Source organism: Nannospalax galili, unplaced genomic scaffold (assembly GCF_000622305.1).
Source record: "Nannospalax galili isolate Female #2095 unplaced genomic scaffold, S.galili_v1.0 scaffold538, whole genome shotgun sequence".
NCBI classification, from domain to species: domain Eukaryota; kingdom Metazoa; phylum Chordata; class Mammalia; order Rodentia; family Spalacidae; genus Nannospalax; species Nannospalax galili.
The window spans coordinates 825,711-847,721 of record NW_008343842.1 but is presented as its reverse complement, the minus strand read 5'-3'; the positions used below and the strand labels follow the sequence as shown (position 1 = coordinate 847,721).

At 39.3% G+C, this 22,011-nt stretch overlaps 1 protein-coding gene across 3 annotated transcripts in view; it reads right to left on the bottom strand.

The window, feature by feature from the left end:
- Positions 1–22,011, bottom strand: part of Btbd9 (BTB domain containing 9) — a 414,302-nt gene that overhangs the window by 364,454 nt on the left and 27,837 nt on the right. For 2 of the 3 annotated variants that reach the window (XM_008840045.3, XM_029566952.1), the window contains exons 2-4: positions 7,835–8,046; positions 6,285–6,648; positions 4,400–4,664 (exon numbers count right to left, since the gene is read on the bottom strand). In XM_008840045.3, coding sequence (XP_008838267.1) covers positions 4,400–4,664; positions 6,285–6,648; positions 7,835–8,019 — 814 coding nt within the window. In that variant the 5' untranslated portion in view covers positions 8,020–8,046. Of the gene's footprint in view, positions 1–4,399; positions 4,665–6,284; positions 6,649–7,834; positions 8,047–12,015; positions 12,156–22,011 lie in introns of all 3 variants that reach the window. The other variant, XM_008840044.3, reaches the window with a different exon arrangement.

The window sequence follows — 22,011 nt, the reverse complement described above, 5'->3', positions numbered from 1 at the left end:
AAAAAAAAAAAAGATGCAATTATATCTTTCAGAAACTCATCTAATGAAAGCCTAGGTAAATAAACCAACAATTATAGTATCACAGTAGCAAAGGTCCCTCAGTCTGATGACTAGAAAACACACAGACACACACTCACACTCACTCTCTCTGTCTCTGTCTCTGTCTCTCTCTCTCTCTCTCTCTCTAAATTACCTTAGTAGCTTTAGAAATACATTGCCTTTTACTCAATAAAGCCATCCCAAGGCTAGAATCTGTAAGAGTCTCCTACTATAACATGTGGAAACAGAAAATTACTTTCTTTCCCAAAGTCTAAAACCTGAGGCAGACAAAACAAAGTATAACTCAGACTTAACAGAACAAGTGCTAACTTCTGTAACTTCCAAGACAAAACATCTCCATAGCTAAGATAAAACTAAATATTGAGAATGGTACAGAGTCAGTTCAAATATCCTAAGGAAAAAATAATAATTCCATTAAAAAGTTAATTTCCTTTCCCTAGCTATACAGATAAATGCTCGTTATATATACATAAAACTCACTGGAAGCTGCCTTCAAAAAAGACCAGCTGTCACTAAGTTAAAAACATCTCTGGATTTCCCTTTTTAAAAAGGGGGAAGAAGGAAATCTCTCTAATTTAGCAATGTTTCAAGATATGTGGCTCTAAGAATTAAACCTTCCAGAAACCAATGATAATGAACTCAAGGAAAAAGCATTAGTGCTGAGACAGGACCTCTCTGCAGTTCATGAGAAGTCCTTAAACACACAAAAAAACATGACCAGGGAAGGACAAAAACAGGGAATCAAAGTCTGCCAGCACATCCAAAATAAGACTGGTATTTCAGAATCACCCAGCCTCTAACAGTTCTGAAATGTCAGAGCTTACTTCCTAATTTTGATAAGATAATGACCTGAATGTGTGGATAGCATGTCTCAGAAGATAATCTATCTTTAAGGATCTACCAGGAACATGTTGTCCTTCATTACCACTTATATTATTAATTTTACTATCTATATACTTTAAAGTCAGAAAAAAATGCCCTGCTATTTAACTCTCAATGATTTTATGCTTGCCAAATGTTACTCTAGTCCCTGAATTATGAGCTCCCCCTGAATTACTCCAAAATGAAGAATTTAGCATTGATGAGCAATAATCACAGTAAATACACAGTTCCAGAACTGAGGACCTCAAATGGTGATTTCTTTCATAAGGAATCCTATAGATTATTATAACTCATGCCTTATACCTAAACTGACCAGCTTGATCAACCAGTAACTGCATCAGGTGCCCAGTACAATCACACCTATAGCCACGTCCCAAACCATCCCTTCAACAAATCCAGATCAAGGGTCTTTGTAGCTCAAATCAACTAATGGAAAGAAGGGGAAGGGATTATAAAGAAGATATGAGAACGAGGGTTTGGGAAGTCTATAATGACTCACCTTGTTACTTTTCTACCTTCCATCTCAGACTGACCTTCAACTAGCCCCTCCAATTACTTCCTAGACCTCTCCCACCTTGTTCTCTAGAGTAGTATGCTAATCCCCTACCACCTTTCACCTGCTTCACTAACAGCATATCTACTATCCTTTCAAATACCCATGGCCTAATTCCCTTCCGACTACTCACCAACTCGCCACAGTTTACATTCACCTTGACCACCTAGCATCATGAAATACCATTAACTGCCCCTCCACAAAGGAGCTCTCTGCTCTGACCAGCCTCTGTGGCACTCCTCTCTCTGCTGACTCCCAGCCACTCTAATACTTTCTCTGCCTCAAGTCCCCTGCCTACCCACCCTCCCAAGTCTCAGATTTTGATTTTCTTCTTCTTTCCTATATTCTCACCCAGATTTCAATTCTTTCTGCCACCAGCTTTGACTGCTCCCTGACACCAGTAATCTGCTTCCACTTCCTATTAGATATGCCTCCTGAATTCATCCACCAAGCATTTACCCTGCACTTGCCATATGCTGTTCTGTGTATTAAATGGTCAGGATAAAAGATCAGTAAGACTTACAAAAATCTTCCCTGCCTTCAAGGACCAAAGATAAGTACACAAAAATGTTTAAAAGCATGTGATGAATGTGATAATTTACACACTGACATACAGAGATAAGGAAAAAAAAAACATCAATACTGATAGCAATAGTTTCCCATGCTAAGCTTGTACACTTTATTTAGACATATTATTTCAATTAATCCTCATAACAATACTATGAGATACAAATTCAAACTCCTTAATTTATTACTAGAGCATATGGCTAGTGACTAATTCAGGACTTGAAATCAAATTCGTCAGGCCCAGGGACTGGAGGGATAGCTCAATTGGTAAAGTGCTTGCAGCACAAGCACGAGGGCCCAAGTTCAATTCCCAGCACCACATAAAAAGCTGAGTGTGGTGGGAAATACTTGTAATCCCAGCACTGAGGAGAAAGAGACAGGCAGATTCCTGGGATTTGCTGCCCAGCTAGTCTAGCCTAATCAGAGAGTCCCAGTTCCCAGTAAAAGATTCTGCCTCGAAAACCAAGATAAATGGGCCTGGAGAGATGGCTCACCAGTTAAGTGCACTGGCTGCTCTTGCAGAAGATCTGGGTTCGAATCCCAGCACCCACATGGTAGCTAACAACCATCCGTTGTTCCAGTTCCAGGAGATTGACACCCTCTTCTGTCCTCTGCAGACATTGCATGACACAGGTGCACTTAACACACATGCAGGGATAACACTCATACACATGAAATAAAAATAAATCAAAAAAAGAAAAGAGAAAAACAAGGTAGATGGCTCCTAAGGAATCACACCTAAAGTGATCTCTGGTGTGTTCACATGCATTTGCACCTGCACACACATGAGCACACACATATGCAAAACTTGTCTGGCAAAAAACACTATGTCTAATGAAAAGAAATCTAGATCTGATGAGTCAGGAAATAAGTCCAGACCAAGGACATCTATTTAGGTCCCACCTGTATTTCAAACATGCTCAGAGCCAGCCAAGGAAGAGATCACTCCAGGAAATGATCAGCCTGACACATGTCCCAGAAACCCTCAAATCCAATAAATTTAAAAATAATCTCAGCATCTTCTTTGTAAAAGTGCTACAGTTCTTTAACTCTAAGATGCATGCTTCAAATTTTCACATTTTTGAAATGTGATGACATCATGGTGTAATGCTGTTTAATTGGCATTACTTCCTTATATAAAGTAATGGTGCCTCAGAATTTCTGGCTTCTTCACTTTAGAAATCAGGGTAACTTACCCTAAATTTGATCTTCAATTTTAAATCCCTTGACTCACCAAGATCTAATACTTTTCTATAATCCCCCATCTATACTGATGTTTCCCACCTTGCTACCACTGCTCTGTTTTAAGGCTACATCAGTTGTGCACAGATTACATGCCCTTCTCACTGGCCTTCCTGAATCCAGTTTCAATTCTTGTAAACTATCAAGAGCATGACTGGTCTACATACATTTTATCATGAAGCAGCATAAGCCTTCTGTTCCATCAGGCTCTTTCAGTAATGGTCCACTGGACACTCTAACTACTAGCCTACCTCTCGCCAGTCCGCCCAAGTGAAGTTCAGCAACCATGATGCCCATCAAACACGAGTTCCATAGCGTCCTTCAATCATTCTAAGCCACTCTTTTCTTAGGTTCCACAGTATATTATCCACTTAAGCAAGTTGTATGTAACTTTTCATAGGTGTAAGTTACCTCTTTATTTCCACAATGAAATTGAAAGGATCAAAGGCAGAGGCTAGATTTCGCAACCACACTGCATGCTTTGTGGTTAATGGCACAATCTAAAATAAGCTACATAAAATTCTCAGCACCCAGTCCTTCTGTGTGACCCTGGGCATGTTACCTATCCTCTGTGTTTCAGTTTTCTCATTTGTAAAGAACAGTTAAAAATAGTACCTACCTTAAAGGAAATAACATAAATGATTGTGTAGAATCTATACTTAATAATGGTTAATTGCTATTGCTTCACTAATAACAATCAACAGTACACTCATGTTAGCTGTTGGTACTATTACTTAGAATCTCCATGTTTACAGTACCTAAAATAATAAGTACACACCGTAGGACTTGTTGATTGAAGAGAGAAGAAGTCTTAGTGTGACAAGCAGCTTTTCAGGGAAGTGTCTACTTCTGACATTCTGAGGAACAAATGCAAAAAACATCTCCAGGAATGGCAAGAAATTGCTATGCTGGGTCTAGAGTAGCTCATCAATGTTAGGAGACTGATAGGGAGAGACACCCACAGCAAGCAGATATGTGCTCACAGCCCTAAGTATGCTGTGATGCCTGCACAGTAATTCTGTAGCTAGAGCCATGTAGTTGGGAATGGCATAGGATGCAAACAAAACTTGTAGAGAAGACGACTCAGGTACTTACTGAGCATGCCCCTGTAGTTGAGGTCCATATCCCGACTCTCTGATCGTACTTTAATGGCATCCAGAATAGCATCAGGAGACAACAGTCCCGATGGCCTCACAACATTCAGAAGCTCAGTAAGACTCATCAGGGGTAAACGCACAGCCTGCATGATTTCAGCATGATTTTCTTTTGCATTGTGCTTACACCAGTTTAACAAGGCTAAGAAAATATCTTTCTCGTGAGCAGCAAACGAATCTCTTAATACAATGTTCAAGAGTGCTGTCTGCAAAGAATAAAAAGGGAAAAACCAATCACAACAGAGCCCATATGCATGATCAGCTAGAGGAATTCTACAGCACTAAGGGGAGCATCTATACTTTCTTTTTGATCTTTTCTTCCTTAATCCGTTTTGGCTATGTGAATAAGAAGCAGTTGTGAGCAGGACACAGTGGCACACACCTGTAATCCCAGCACACAGGAGTCTGAGGCAGGCAGATTACTGAGCCAGCCAGAACTACATTGTTGAGTTCTAGGACAGACTAAGCTGTAGAGTGAGAAAAAAACAAGCTGCACCTTTGTCTCTTACCCAGGCGTTCTGTAGCACTACATAAAGCAAATCCCTCCCACAAATTTCTCCATCATTTCATCATTTTCTGTTTGGGTTTTTTTTTGGTCTTTTTGAGACAGGGTCTCCCTATAGCACCAGCTATCTTGGAACTAACTATCAAGGCTGGCCTTGAACTCACAGAGATCCGCCTGCCTCTGCCTCCCGAGTGCTGGGATTAAAGGCGTGCGCCACCACACCCAGCTCTTGTTATTTTAAAGAAAAGTTTATTTTGGCAGTTTTTAAAGTTATCATACAAAGTACTAAGTTTCATCGCTGCATTTTCGAACATGCTTTCTTCTTCATCACCCTCCTTTGCTCTCCCTCTGCTCCCCTGCCCCTTCTGGCTGCCGTGTCCCCTCTCTGCTTTCATGCCATGCATTCCTGCCCACTCTCTACTTCAGGATCTAGTCATCCCTTCTCATGATCTCCTTTCAGGACTGTACTCACCTCCCACATACACATTTTCTAAGTAAAGATATCCAGGTTCTAGGAAAACACATTAAGGCAGGGGGCAGGGAACCACCATTCCAGATTCAAAGAAAGACTGGAATAAAGCAGTTTTATTCTTCCTAGTCATGAATTTTGAAGCAGCAAGAAGAGAAGAGGAGGAGGAAGGGGAGGAGAGGAAGAAGAGGAAGAGGGAGAGAAAGGGGAGGACAGGGAGGAGGAAGGGGAGAATGGGGAGGAAAGAAGAGAAGGAGGCTGAAGAGGGGGAGAAGGAGAGGGAGTAGTAAGAAAGGGAGGAAGAGGAGGGGGAGGAACAAGAATAGGAACAGGAAAGCAGTGACTTAAGAGACATCCAATGACACATCACATCCCCTTTATGAACTGTCCCTCTTACGGTTACTAGGGATGAACCCTAGTTCCTTAGGGTACTCTAGCCTTGTGCATGTAAAGCAATTGCTCTCCCACTGAGCAATATCCCAAGCTCTAAATAATTTTCCCTTTTACGACAAAGAGTTCTTAGCTACATCCTCTGCCCAAGAAAATCAAAAATCAACATGCAATACCACAAAGGATCTTATGTGACCATCATCATATTAAAAGGAACCATCCAGCAGACCAGTCTCTTGCACATAAAACATATCCCAAAGAGGAAAAAAAACGAAGAAAAAAAAAAAAAAAAGGCCTCCCTCTTTTAAGACCTAGAATCCCGGCAGGCAGAGGCAGGCCAGATGACCTCTTTGATGAAAGGGACCTTTATTTTTTGATTCTTAGATCATTGCTTATGTTGTCACTGTGCAAGTACAAATACAACAACACACACAGAGAAAGTACTTGCAGGCGATGACACACCTTGGAAAGGGAGAGGAAGCCTTCACTGGAGAGCACCTCCTGAGCATTTCTGTCCATGAACATGCAGCACATACAAGTTAACTTAGGAAGTGAGTAAAGACTGGCAACATCAAAAGTCATACAGACATTCTGAATGTTAAGTATGGTGCAGAGATACTCAGAGGTAGAATCTTCCAGCTCTGGAAATCCGTACTTATGGGCCAAGCTCAAAAAATCCAGCAGCACCTCCTCCCTCTCATCTGTCAGCGTCGCACGCCCAGTGTAGATGTATTTGAGCAGCATCGTGAATGCTTCTGCAGTGGTGTCCTGAAGAGGGATTTCTGCTTCAGGTTGAGACTCTCGCATTCCACCATACAGTAATGCGCTGCATGTCAAAGAAGAAACAGCTGGAAAACCTCAAATAGGATTAAACACACACATACAAAAGAGGGCAAGGTATACATTATTCACAAATAGGAAATATAACACTGAAAATTCTAAATAGTATTAAGAATAGGTTCTTCAAAGAGTACTTTAATAGTAATTACTAGACTCAAAGTAAGAAAAAGGAAGGGTATGCCAAGGACAGAGATCAAATTAATAAGAGACTAAAGGCCAGGTATCTAGGAAATAGAGCGCTCAGAACGGTTAATAAGAGGATGCTAAGCTTGAACACTGAACAGGCTCTTCCTAATTTTCTAAGCTTCTGGCTTCATTTATAATGATATTTTCTTTGTACAAGATGGAAGTTTTGAAAATGTTTATAGGCGCATGCCTTTAATCCCAGCACTTGGGAGGCAGAGGCAGTCAGATTTCTGTGAGCTCAAGGCCAGCCTGGTCTACACAGTGAGTTCCAGGACAGCTGGGGCTACATGGAGACCCTGCCTCAAAAAGACAGAAAAAAAAAAAAAAAGAACACCATGGTGGTCTAGCTAAAGAATGCATGTTTCCAAGAAGCACAATGATGATGTGTGACTCCAGGTGTGCCTGCTTTGCGGTCTTTATTAATCCTGATTTACAGCCAAACCGCAGTTTCCACTGGAGACAAAATTTTCAATAAGCCATGGGCATCTCTACTTCTCCCGATAAAACTATAACTCTTATGGACCAGCTTTATTCTTGTAAGCAAAGGTCTAATTGTCAATGATAAACTATCACTTAGTTAATAAATCAATGACAATTTCCTTTTAACTAATAGATAAAATGTAATTAAGAAATCACCTCAAAAAAAATTTTTTTGGGTCTTTTTGAGACAGGGTGAGTTCAAGGCTAGCCCATTCATTATCTCCTGTGAGCACAAGGTAAAACAACAAGGACTCAGCTTGAGAAAGGTCTTCAGACCTTTAAATATAGCTGACGGGTTCTGTCTGGCCCAGACAACCTCCTAACCCTCTTAAGCCTATGCTGGTTGCTAAAGAAAAGGTGATTCCAAGAAGATAACAAGCCCACAAAGATATAGGCATTGTACTAAAGGATTCCACTTGTTGTTATGTGTGGTTATATATTTTTTCAAAAAGAAAATACTAGTGCTTTCTACATATAAACCTTCATAGAAAATATTATACACTTACCGAAAATATTGGCACCTGGCTGCTAAAATTACCCTGTGGGCAGGAAAGCGTTTCTTTTCCACAACAAATGTGACATCGCCATATTCTTCGCCAATCAACAAGGCACCAACATGCTCAGATAAAATGTGCACGTGGTCAATTTCCCCCACTGCAGTAAAAGGGCGAAGAGGGTGGCTGTTACTCATCTTGTGGAACAGGTGATACTCACTGACCTGTCACAGAAGGAGGGAGTGAGAGTTAGTGGAGGAAGAGTATACCAAGAAAAATCACATCATAAATACAGCCAAGTTAAAAGTTTAAGGTGCTTTAAAATTTATATCAGAGAACATTCACTGCCAATCAATAGATTTTTTTTTCTTTTCGAAGCAAGATTCACTGCATAACCTAGGCTGCTCTTGAATTCTATGTAGCTCAGGCTAGCCTAGAACTCACAAACCTCTTGCCTCAATCCAAAGTGTCAAAGGTTTCTTTACTAACCCATTTATTCTAAGAAGCAACTCAACCTGTTCTCATTAACTTCACTACATTCACTGCCTTACCACACTATGAAAACAAAAACACCAAGGTCTCCAAACAGTATCAGTACTTGGAGCCATTTCCACCTGGAAACATTGGTCCCTTCTTTCATATAGTTCCTAAGGAAAAAGTGTGATGGCAAATCCTCAGTGTCAACGTCACTGCATCTGGGATTAACTGAAATGAGACCTTCTTGATTAGATCATTTTTAAATTGGAAGACCCACCCTAAATGTGGGTGTTACCTTCTGATGGCAGTCCATAGAATGGAGTCCTTGTTTTTGACCCCTTGCCTTCTCTCTCACTGGTGAGCTCGTCTTGCTGCTGTGACGATCTTGTTCGGATTCCAACTAGGCTGAAGACTGGCAGGTCTCTTGGAATTCATCAGGCTTTCAGTGCCAGATTGGGACTACTGAGATAGCCAGCCTCACGGGCTCAGCAACTACCAGATTCTCAGCCTCTTCAGTGTGGTGCAACCATTGTTGGACTACTCGAGCTCTATCCTATAAACTAAGCTAAACTAATTTAATCTAATCTAATATACATATATGTATTTCTTTAAAAAAAAGAAACAGAACCGGGAGATATAATATATAATATCTCCCAGTTCTGTTTTTTAAAAAAATATTTTATTATTTTTATTTTTTAATTGTTCGTGTGTGTGTCGGGCGGGGGAGGGGGTCAGAGGCTCTCATTTCTTGGGTACTTCTGTTTTCTGTTTTTTAAAAAAATATTTTATTATTTTTATTTTTTAATGTATAAATGTATTGCCTGCAAGCATCCAAGCACACCCATATCGTGCAATGCCCATGGAGGTCAGAACAGGAGTTGGGGACAGTTGCCAGCTGCCATGTGGGTGCTGGAAATTGAACCCAGGTCCTCTGCAAGGGCAGCCAGTGCTTTCAACTGCTGAGCCATCTCTCCAGCCCACCAATTCTGTTTCTTTAGCGAACCCTGACTAATACAAAAAGGAACATGAACAAGCAGATTAATTAATGCTTTCAGCATTAATTTCTTTAGTAAGGCTAAACCTTACTAAACTATACCCAGCTAAGTCATTCAAGCACAGATCTAGGCATAAATTACAAACAATACATGAAATAAGACTTCATGTAGATTTGGTCTAGCCAGTTGTGGTGACGCACACCTTTAATCCCGGCACTCAGGAGGCAGAAACAAGCAGATCTCTGTGAGTTCGAGGCCAGTCTGGTCTACAGGGAGAGCTCTGTGAACCACTGCTAGACTCTAGCTGAATAATGACTGATTTTTTTTCAGTTAACTAGCTCAGAGGAATATTTACAATTCACCAAATAACAAATCATGAACATTAAAACAAGATATGTAAATATCTATCTTATTGGGTTCTTCAGATCATCATTTCTCAAAACATATTAATTTCACTTTGCTAAATTTACATTTTAATTATGTTTTCCAAGTGGAAACATAAAGTGAATAGTACTAGATACAGAAAATAGCCACTTAGTATGGAATAAACACAATTTTTATTGGCATATAGAAGTAATTTTAATTAGTGATTCTCAAAGAGCTTGCCATATACTGGAACTACATAGGAAGCTTAGAAAAATGAAAATGAGATGCTTGAGTCCCACCCATGAGAGAATCTCATTTAACTGGTCTGGAATGGGGCCCAGACACTGGCTGCAGTCACCATTCTGAAGTGACCCTAATGAGCAGTATGGAAAACAGCCATTGATTTAGAATGTTGTGGGCACATGCAATGGTTTAGGATGTGGTTTGTCCCCCAGGTCCACGTGTTAAATAGAGGCTGGGTCCCAAGGATGATAGACTCAAGAGGTGACAAGTAACTTAAGAGGGAGCTCTGAGGAAGACCTGAGGTACTGAGGACAAACGGATTAGAGTACTTCAAGAGGCCTTGGGCAATTCTCTCTGGAGCTGCTGTATTAAGTGCCTGCCTGGACCCACGTAGCTTTCTGCCTTCCTGTTTCAACATGTCACTTCCTTCTTCTACATGCATTCCTACCACTACAATACCATCGACCAAGAAGTCCTGAGCCAATGGCAACACCAAGCCCTAGCACCTCCAAAACTGTAAGCCCTTAAGCCTCTTTTCTTCATAAAGTTAGCTTGCTTCAGATATTTCATTATATATATATATTTTTTATGAAAAGCTAATACAGTTCACATTCCTTAGACACAAGTTCACAAACAAAACATATTCATAAGAACATTTATTTAGTTTTTATTTTGAAAATTATTGCATGGAGGAAAACAGTGCTACAAAATTCTCAGAGCTGCAGCCTACATACAGAAAATTAAGTCTACCAATGAGCTAGCTTATCTACAAATGGATAGTCTGCATCTACCTCACTTGTATTTTAAAAATCATATACCAATTAAATTAATTTTAAGCCACCAATTTTAACTTGGCAATAATAAAACTAGGAAAAGTACTTCTAAAATTCACGGCAGTTTATTGGCATGTTTCCTCAGTTTTATAAGTTATTCTACAATTAACTATGTATGTTACCTTTTGGAAATGCTCTAAATCTCATGAGAAAACATCTATGCGTCTAACGATGTTATAGTAGATGATTATTTACTTCAAGCTACATTTTATAACTCTGCTATGATTGGTTTTTAATACTTGTTTTGACCTGTCATATAAAATCAAAACACTTCAGCTTTATATAAAACAAGAATATAACATGTGGCAAGAAAGTACAAAGGGAACTATTGGGGACAAAAGGCACAGAATGGAGGTGTAGATGATCAACCAAAAAACAAATTTTTTAAATTTAAAAGAATATAACCAGTCACATCTACAATGGAACCTCTATACTTAGCTAAGGTTCACAGAACCTAGTGGAACAAGGGGTAGAGAGAAAACTAATGCATCTCTCAACTCTAATCAATGAAGCTCCCTCATGCACCAGAGGGCCAGGAACACAAAAGGTCACAAATGTCTGCAGAGTGTGGATCCTTGGAGAGGACGTGTATGTTAAACTCCACCCACCCAGGGCTCACACCATTGCAGAAGAGGTGGAAAGACTTTAAGAGCCAGGGAAGAGGTACATGACCATATAGAAATAAGAGTCCTACAGGCTCCTGGGACCTTGCTCATACGAACCTTCAGCAATGGTGTCAGCATGCACAAGACACATGCAAACTCAAGCAGACAAAAACCCAGCAAAGATCTGCGGAAATGGGCAGCAGGCCCCAATCTTAGCCAAAGAACTATTGGCATCTGATTACTGCTGGGTGAGGGAGAGCAGATCTTCTTTAAGGGAGTGACTCTACGTAGGCTGGCTAGACCCCAGTGGATGCACTTGCATTGAATGACGTCTGGGTACACTAACTTGACTCAACAGGCCTTAATATAAACGACAGAATGCACAAAATCCAGGTTGGCGGGGGGGGGTGACTATGAGAGGGCACAGATCAGGGAGGGGGATTAAAATTATTAAAATGTTTTGTATGAAATACACAAAAATTCGATAAAAATACGTAAGAATATTTTCAGTAAGAAAATAATGTATAACCCTAAAAAAAGGAATTAACCTAAAATTAAAGTTCATGAAGAAGATAGGAAGTTTTGAAAAAGATTATACAAATGCATTATTACTGTAGTAGATAGTCCCAAAGGTGGCTAACTTAAACTCCCTTCCTTTCCCTATATATACTCACCACAATCCCCACTGAGATGTTGGATCTGGGCTGGAACTAGAATCACTTTAACCAATGTAAGTGAGGTTCCAGGCCTAAGCCTTTAGAAAGTTTGACAGCTTCTACTTTTGTGCTATTGAGAACCCCAGGCTGCCTTGACCCTGTGGAAAGACCAAATACAAAGTGAAAGGCCCTGAGACTGTTCAGAAAAGAACCAATGTAACCAGGTGATATGAACACAAAATACACACATATAATTCTAGTAAGTCCTTCCAGCCTGCTCACTGTCATCTGAGCCACTCTAGTTGAATGGCTGGATATGTAAGGCGCTCCAACTCTAGCAAACACCATGTGGTTCAAATGTAAGCTGGTCCCTGTTCAAATTCCTGACTCACTCAGAAGAATATTAAATATAAAATAATATAAAATGGTTACCTAAGCCATTACCTCTTAGAATACTTTGTTACACTGCAATATATAACTATTAAGTGTTTTTATTAAATCTAATAAACACTAAGTAAAATGGCATGACACAAAGTCAAAATCAGGAGATTTTCTATATGCCAATAATAAAATTGCCAAGAAAGAAATCAGAAAAAAAAAAAAAAACAACTCTCCACAGCAGCCCTTGTGATGGTCAATACTGGTGCCAAAGTGGTAGAATCTAGAATCACCTAGAAGACAAGCCTCTGGCCATGCCTGTGAGGGATTATCTAGATTAAGTTAGTTTCTGGGCATGCCTGTGAGGGATTAGCTAGATTAGGGTGATCAGCTTCCTCCTGCTCTGACCACCCTACCTTCCTGCCATGATGGGACTATAATCCCAAAATAAATCCCTCCTGAAACTCTGAAACAGCTAGAGAAAAACAGAATACTTCAAGATTAGGGCTATTTAAGAAGAGTCCAAGAGCAAAGATTATCGAGAACTGGCAAATGTGACAGTGTGAACTTAAAGTTTCTATACAACAAAGAAAGCAATTGGCAAAGGAAGGAGAGCACCTACAGAATGGTAGAAAACTTTTGTCCAGTTTACACTGAACATGAGCTTAGTTCTAGAATCTACAAAGAACTCCAAAAATTAAACACAAAAAACCTTATAAATCAAATTAGTAAATAGGCTAATGAAGTGAATAGACAGCTCTCATAAGAAATACAAATGACCAACAAATAAATGAAAGGGTCAGCATCCTTAAACCATCAGGGAAATGCAAATTAAATCTACATTGAGACTCATCTTATCCCAGTCAGAACGGTTGTCATTAAGACAACAAACAGAGGCTAGAAAAATGGCTCCGTGGTTAAGAGCTCACACTGATCTTACAGAGCAGTTCAGTTCTCAGCACCCATGTCAGAAAGCTCACAAGTGTCTGTAACTCAACTCCAGGGAATAAGACATCCTCTCTGGCCTTCAAGCCCCCCACCCATGTATGTGCAGAAACCCACAAACAACAAATACTGGTGATGATATAGAAAAAGAGAAACCTTTATTCACTGCTGGTGAATAAAAAAAGAGAGAGAGAGAGAGAGAGAGAGAAACCTTCATTCACAGCCACTATGGAAATCAATACGAAAGTTCTTCAAAAACTAAGACTAGAACTACCGTGTGACCCAACTGTGGCACCTGGGACATAGACAAGAAGGGTACTAAGGCATCAAACCAGAGACACTCACATGTCCATGTTTACAGCTGCACTATTTACAATAGCCAACATAGAGAATCAACCTAGAGGTCTACCAACACATGAATGGATAAAGAAATTGTAATACATAGGCCATTTTAGTTTGCTTTCTATTGCTGAAATAAAATACTCTGATCAAAACCAGATCCCCTGCAAAAGCAGCAGGCACTCTTAACCACTGAGCCATCTTTTCAGCTCCATAATTACAAAATTTATTTTAAAAGTTTTAAGGTGACAAATGAAAGGATATTTTGGCGATTTTATACATACACGCATACACACAGCCTAGCAAGTGCAAGCTTCTAGTTAGTAAGACAAGAGACATTCAGAAATAAGTTCAGAACTAAGACAGTGATGTCTATTCTCATCATTACATTTCTTAGGAAAAAAACAATGCAATTGAAAAAGCCAAACCAAGACAAGTTGACCAGGAAACAAGCAAAGTCACCAGCATTTGCAGAGAATAAGTAAACACATAAAAATTCATGTGAGCCAACCAAAAACTATTCTAAAAACTCAAGGAGGGTCACTGAGGTGGCCACATAAAGTAATTATATGAAAACTTGCAGCACTCTCCTATGCAACAAACAACTGACTAGAATATATGGGGAGAATTGAGTTCTAATTTATAACTGCAAAGTACATGAAATATCCAAGAATAAACTCAGAGAACATGCAAAAGAAGTTATAAAACTGCACTGAAGCATATGAAAGACAAAGAGGCGTACATTGTCAAGGAAGATCCAACACTATGAAGACATCACCTCAACCCATCATATGAAAAAAGCATGCTTGATATTTTATTAATTTTATATTGCAAACAAAAAAGTGCTATTGTAATAGAAACTTCAGAAGGTAGAATTCAATGAACATTTTTGGTAGAATACAAAGTTAAGAAAATATTTTGGGGCTAGAGATGGCTCAATGGTTGCTGTGTGATTATGAGGACTTGCGATCAGATCCCAGCACCCACAGAACAAGCCAAGCACAGTAACCCCAGGGTTGAGGGAGTCAAAGATGGAAGGGTTCTGGGGCTTGCTTGCTGACTGGCTGACCAACCTAGCAAAAAATGAACAAATAAACCAAACTTCCACATTCAGGGAAAGACTTTGCCTCAAAAGAATAAGGCAGAGGGGCTGGAGAGATGGCTCAGCGGTTAAGAACACTGGTTGTTCTTGTAGAAGACCCGGGTTTGAATACCAGCACCCACATGGCAGCTAACAGCTGTCCGTAACTCCAGTCCCAGGGGATCTGACAGCCTCTTCTGACCTCCGCAGGCATTGCACAACATGGGTGCACTTACCTACATGCAGGCAATAAACACATGCACATAAAATTAAAAAAAAATAATTGTCTTAAAAAGTTTTTTAAAAAAGAATAAAGCAGAGAGTGATAGAGGAGAACACCTGGCGTCTTCTTCTGACACAGGCACATGCACCCCCCACACACACAAACGCATACCATACCCCCCCTTGCACACAGGAAAATATTTTGTCAAATGGACTTGAAAACTGAGACTGTAAGGGCTGGCTGGGGCTGAAGCTCAGCAGTACAGTGCTTGGCTATGTGCCTGAGAATCCTCAGTCCTACTAGCAAAAAATAGACTGTAAGAAGAAAGTAAATTAAGAGTATACATATTTTATATTTATTGAGAGGTTTTGTTTGTTTGTGGCACTAGAGATCAAACCCAGATCTTCAAACAAGTTTGCTTTTTTTAAAAGAATAAGCTGCTGGCTAACCACTTGAAAATAACAAGCTGGTTCATGCCAAGTTGGGCACTTAGCATTAGCTGGGAGTGGTGGCGCATGCCTTTAATCCCAGCATTTAGGATCTCTGTGAGTTCAAGGCCAGCCTGGTCTACGTAGTGAGTTCCAGGACAGCTGGGGCTACAGGGAGACCCTGTCTCAAAAAGACCTAAAAAAAAATAAATAAGCTGGAAATTTGCACAAGAGTACAAAAATACATATGGATATCAGTTTTAAGTAATTTCTGTAACAACAAAAACTGGGAAAAGCCTAAATTTCTACTTACAGGGAACTGGTCAAACAGTGGCATCTCAATATTAATAATAATGTTATGTATTAATATTAATAATTTTAATTAAGAAAACTGGATACTAAAAACACTGAAAAAGTGTTTGTTGTTTTGTTTCTGGCAAGGCTAGGGGTTGAACCCAGAAGTTTATGTATGCCAGACAAGCACCCTATCACTGAGCTATACTTCAGTCTTGAAAAAATCTTAACTATATATATTTACATGAAAAAATGAATACTATAAAACTACTGTAGATAATCTTATTTTATTAAGTAAACAAAATATAAACACTGAAAAGCCAGGACTATACATCAAATTGCTATCAGGACTAATCCAGTAGAGTTTTACATATTTCTATGATGCTCAGACATTTTATAACAATCATGCTTTATTTATAATAATCATGCTTTGTTTGTATATCAGAGTATTTCAACTGTCTGGTTGTTAATATCACAAAATTAACTGTATGGTATTATTAAAAAAGTGTTTTAACCTTGCTACACCAAGTAGTATCTGATTTAGTGACAGAGATGGAGACAGTACCCACAAGAACTATTTCTACAGATATAAATTAATCCAGGGGTCATGGCATACTCCTGTACTTGGGAGGTGGAAGCAGAAGATCAGGAGGTCAAGGTCATCCTCAGCTAATATGAGTTTGAGGCTGGTCAGGGCCATATGAGACTTGTCTCAAAAAAAAAATATATTAAGAAGCAGAATTTCCAGATACAAGTAAGTTAACGAAGATCCAAGGACAAAAGTTCACTGCACTGAGAGGTGTACTGATACCCAGGGAGACAACCTTCTAGAATTCTCTGCCCATACATTCCAACTTCAGATCTTCATCTAGGAAACTCTTTCTAGATTTTCCCAGATATAACATGTTCTGACTTACCCCTGTTGCAGTTCTAAAGTCTGAACTTACTGATTTCCACAAGTCAAGAGTAATTTATTCATTCCAACTCTTTCCTCAAGGTGGTAGGAAGCCAGGGGGACAGGGCTTGGTTTAAGATAAGACAAGAATGTCTCCACCAGGAAATGGTACCTTTCACGGTACAACATACAAATATCAGCTAGAGGTTCTGGGACCGCATAATATTTACTAAGGGTAGTAAAAAACTACTACACTATTTCTTAGTTGACTTTCATTACTTCAAATGCATCAATAATCAAAGGATGACTGATTAGCAGTGCTAAAACACTGAGGGTTTTATTGCCTGCTTATTATGCAGCAAGAGACCCATGTCCATTTATTCTAACCAAAATAATAAACAATGTCTATCAACAAACTGAGAGCGCCATATGTAGCTCATAACACTGTAATGTTATCACCGCTTGAAAGGAAAAAGCGAAATAGACCTAATATCAATTTCTTAAAGTTCACTTTCAACAACTGTTTATAAATTTTAACTTAACAAGGACTAACAACTTTTTTTGATAATTAAAGGCTAGTCCCCAGTGTTTCATGAGGAAATAGTCAAAGAAGAAAGTTCAACAAGGTAGAGACAGCAATGAGTCCTTGAACCCGTATGAACTCCCGAGAAGCCCTCTCTACCCTGCATATTCCTGACTGAAAGGCCCTGATGGGCAAAAAGACCTTCTGCTCTTTAACTGCAAAATATAAATGATCTTTCTCTGGAGGAAAGCGATGGCATTTATAAGCATATGGTTTGGCAATTTCTTTCTGCCCTTGGTACCCATGTGGTGTGTAATTTGAAGCAGTATTCCTTAAATTTTAAATTAATACCACTTGGGGACTTAACTGATGTCCTGTCTGCATCTTAAACATTCTCAAAAAAAAAAAAAAAAACACCATATATGACTTTCTCATCGAATGGATACTTGAGTTCTTTTCACATATATTCCATTTGCTACCTAAAAGTCTGAATAAGGTGAAGGCTAACTATATTGGTGCAACCTGATTCTAATATTCTGTAAACCCAATTCTAAATGGAGCAGTAAAGAGTGACAGCAGAAAACATGAGGTTCACATGACAGGATTCCTGATGTCTTTTCTCTGGGATAGACTATCACATCCAGGCCACCTTCAAAGTTGCATCATTCTACAATTTTATATGTTTGTAAATAAACATCTATAAGTCAACTTCAGCACCAAAGAACTGTATCTTAACAAAAATATTTGACAAGATTATTTTATTGAGAGTGTATGCACCTCGATTTACCAATTATCACAGTGATTCTCTACTTCTTTTCCAAGGGATAACCTAGTTTCTGAATATGTAGATCATTCATTCATTCAACAAAGGATTTACTGGGCTCTCTACTAATACAGGTCTAGTACCGGGTGACAGACACACAAAGACCAACAAAAGCCTCTGCCTTTGAAGTACTCGCTGTCTACTAAGAAAATAAGTCTGCCAGTTGTGGTGGCGCAAGCCTTTAGAGCCAGCACTGGGAGGCAGAGGCAGGCGGATCTCTGTGAGTTCAAAGTCAGCCTGGTCTACATAGCAATTTCCAGGACAGCTGAGGCTACAGAGAGACCCTGTCTCAAAAAGACCAAAAAATAAAAATAAAAAAAAGTAAGACTGCCTGACAACATCAATTTCAATTTATGATTTTTGGAAAGTCAAACAGTTCCATAAATACCAAACAAAATACTAAATAAACATACAGGAACTCAAGAAAATTATCAGTTATATTCTTGTATCAGAGTAAAAATTACTATTCAAGTAACCGGCCATGGGTCCCACAATTAGGGTACAGCTCTCAGGAGAGCACAGCACAAACCATGAGGGCTTGGGAAGAAACATTAACATTTCTACTGATATTTATTTGTAACCTAGAAAAGTGACTAAAAAAGAAAGCTTCACAAATATTTATTTTGTGAGTGGACACTGCCCCTTTTTAATAGGTGTGTCAAAAGCAGCAGTTTGCCTCCTTAGATGAGTACCTGTCTCAAGAGCAGAAAAGCCACAGAGGGCAAGGGCTGAGTGCACTGCCCTTGTTTACAGGAAAGATTTTTATAAGGGCTTGCTTTAGTAAATTTTCCAAATGTTGGGGCTGGAAAGATGGCTCAGTGGTTAAGAACAATAATTGTTCTTGCAGAAGACCCAGGTTCAAATCCCAGCACCGACACAGCAGCTAACAACTGTCTGTAACTCCAGACCCAGGGGATCTGACAGTCTCTTCTGTCCTCTGCAGGCATTGCACAACACGGGTGCACTTACCTACATGCAAGCAATACACACATATACATAAAATAAAAATAATAAATATTTTTTAAAAATTTCCAAATGTTATCTAGTTCTAATCAAATTGTCATTCACAGAATGACAAGTGTATTAAAACAATTCCTATAAGGAAGCCACAGACTGAAGACCCTGAACACTGTCAGCACAAGCACGTAAGAAGAAAGCAGCCAACTCTACTCCCAGAGTTCATGAGGTGACCCCAAAATTTGAAATAATCAAGATCATTTGAAATATAAATTATAATTAGCTGCAGGAATGACTTGTACATTATGGACATACTCTGAACAAATGACTTTTGCTTAATCGTGCAACCAAAAAGTTAATCTTGTTTATAATGCAGACAAGCTCACAGAGCCACGTGCTCCTCTTGTTTCTGGGCATATAGCCTTAATTCGTCATGACCCTTCCTTGCCCTTGACTTAAAATAATGCATGAATGTATGTGTTTACACATCAAGCACTGCAAACAGTGCTTATCTCATGGAAGCAAAGAGAAACTGGAAAGTCTGTCTGAGGTGGTGTATATTCTAAGTCAGGAAGGGTCAGAAGGGGCATAATCCTCAGATGAAGGTCCAACTTTTACTTCCCTGTTTCATGCTAGATATATTGTTTAATTTTTTTTTTTTTTAATGACCTAGTCTTTCTTTGGAAACACAGTTCCAAAAGAACTTTGAAGGAACAGTTCTCAGTAGTTTGGTTTCACTCTTGGCTTTAAAATGATGCTAGCAGCCAGGCTGTTTTTTTTTAATTAAGGCATAACAACATGTGCCTACTGCAATTAACAATGAGCCACTTGATAAAATGCATTAAAGTATTTATTAAGTTAATAAATATCTGAATGCTTCAGCCCCAAAACAAGTTTTAAAAAGTAATAGTCTGAGAGCCAAGGAAGATGATCAATGGACGCTCTTGTCACACAAGTTTGAAGATCAGAATTCAGATGCTCAGCACTCAGGTAAAGCCAATGGGCATGGTAGCCATCTCTAATCCCAGCACTCTGGAGGCAGAGCCAGGGGATCCTCTAGGAAGCAGGCTAGCTATACCAGCCAGAATTGGCAAGTTCCAGTATCAGCAAAAGACCCTGCTTCAATAATTAAAATGGAGAGCTTATCAAGGAAGATACCCAGTATCAACTTCAGGTCTCTACACAAATGCACACACACGTGCCCACACACGTGAACATGCCTCATCCATGCACGTACATCACATATACATACACAAATTACAATTGATAAATACTGCTTTGGAAACTTAGAAATGATGCCTCAATAAAAATGGATGAGGGTGGAGGCTGGAGAGATGGCTCAGCAGCTGACTGCTCTTCCAGAGGATCAGGTTCAGTTTCCAGCACCCATATGGTGGCTAGACACCAGTTCCATGAGATTCATAGGCACTACATGCACATGGTATACTTTACATGTTATGTGGGCAAAACACACCTACACATAAAATAAAAATAAATTAAAACATTTTTAATGCATCCACTAAAAGGCTAAAGTATAGCTGATTGGTAGAACAGTTTTCTACCACATGAAAATCCTAGGTTGGTAGTTTTAAAAAAGTGGTACTACAGGCTCAGGGGAATCCATCTGTAATGCTAGCTCCCTGAAAGGCCAAGGCAGAAGGATCACTCCCAGGAGTTCTCAAAAAAAGAAAGAAGAGTGGCTTACTACTTACTATAGGCCAGGCCCAGTCCTAAGCACTTTTCAGGCATCATCCTGCTTAATATTCTCAGAACTACATTAGGTGATCTCTTTTTTCCAGTGCTAAGGATTGAACCCAGGATCTCACACATTATGCAAGTGATCTAATGCTGTACTGTTTTCATTTCCTACTTTATAGACAAGATTAGGTAACTTGTCTAAGGACTAGCCAACAAATAACAGATTCAAAGAAAGGTTGACCAAGGTCTGGAGCTTTAAAAAGCCATGCTGTACTGACATAAAACGAAATTTATTCTGGCCAGTTCTGAGGATAGTTCCTCAGACCATCAGTTCTTAAGCTTTAACATACTCTATTCAGACCAGATAAAATATGCCCTACTTGGGACTAGAGAGATGGCTCAGTGGTTAAGAGCACTGGCTGCTCTTGCAGAGGATCGGGGTTTGATTTCTAGCACCCACATGGTGGCTTACAACCATCTGTAACTCCAGTTCCAGGTGATCCAACACCTTCTTCTGACTTCTGCAGACACTGTACAACACAGTCCACTTAACACATATGCAGACAATATACTCATACACACAAAATAAAAATAATAAAAAATTTTAAAAGTATGCCTTACTTGGAAAGAATAAAGAACTATCTTTAAGCCATCTTTAGGTGGGTTACACATATCTGACTTACTAATATGGAGAAAATAATTCACATTTGAACTGCAATGTAAAGTTTAGTTACTTAAAAGTTACATAACAGAGCTAGGTATGGTGGCACATGTCTTTAGTCCCAGTACTCGGGAGGCAGAGGCAGGCAGATCTCTGTGACTTTGAGGCCAGCCTGGTCTACATAGCAAGTTCCAGGCCAGCTTGGGACTACAGAGAGACCCTGTCTCAAAAAGGACCAAAAAAAAAAAAAAAAAAAGTTATAGAGCAGGAATACTGTTGATACAAATACACATCGATATATACTAAAGGGTTAATTGAACAACCTACAATGAGTTTAAATGATAATGAGTCTAAATGGTAAGCTGAATGAAAAATAACAGAAACAACTGAAAATTCAATTCAACATACACATGTGTCCTTCCATATACAGGAATAATTTTAACTTCCACATTCTTGTAAGTGGGATAGGAGTTTTGCAATGGTGGTAGATACTGCACAGTAGCCAGACTTGGAACAATAACTAGAATCCCTTCCACACTCTGTAATATGCAAACACAGGTTTATGAATGCCACATTTCCATCCCCTCCATACTTTTCTCGGTTACTAGTAAGCTGCCAAAGGAGATATATATAATGAAGGGCTGCAACATTGCCCATTAGTTGCCAATATTTTTTATCAGGATCTATGAGGGGCCTTGGCCCATCTTTTGAAAAATGTTCTTCTAGACTAGGAAATGCTCCAGGCTCATTTGACAGTAACTAATTCTGT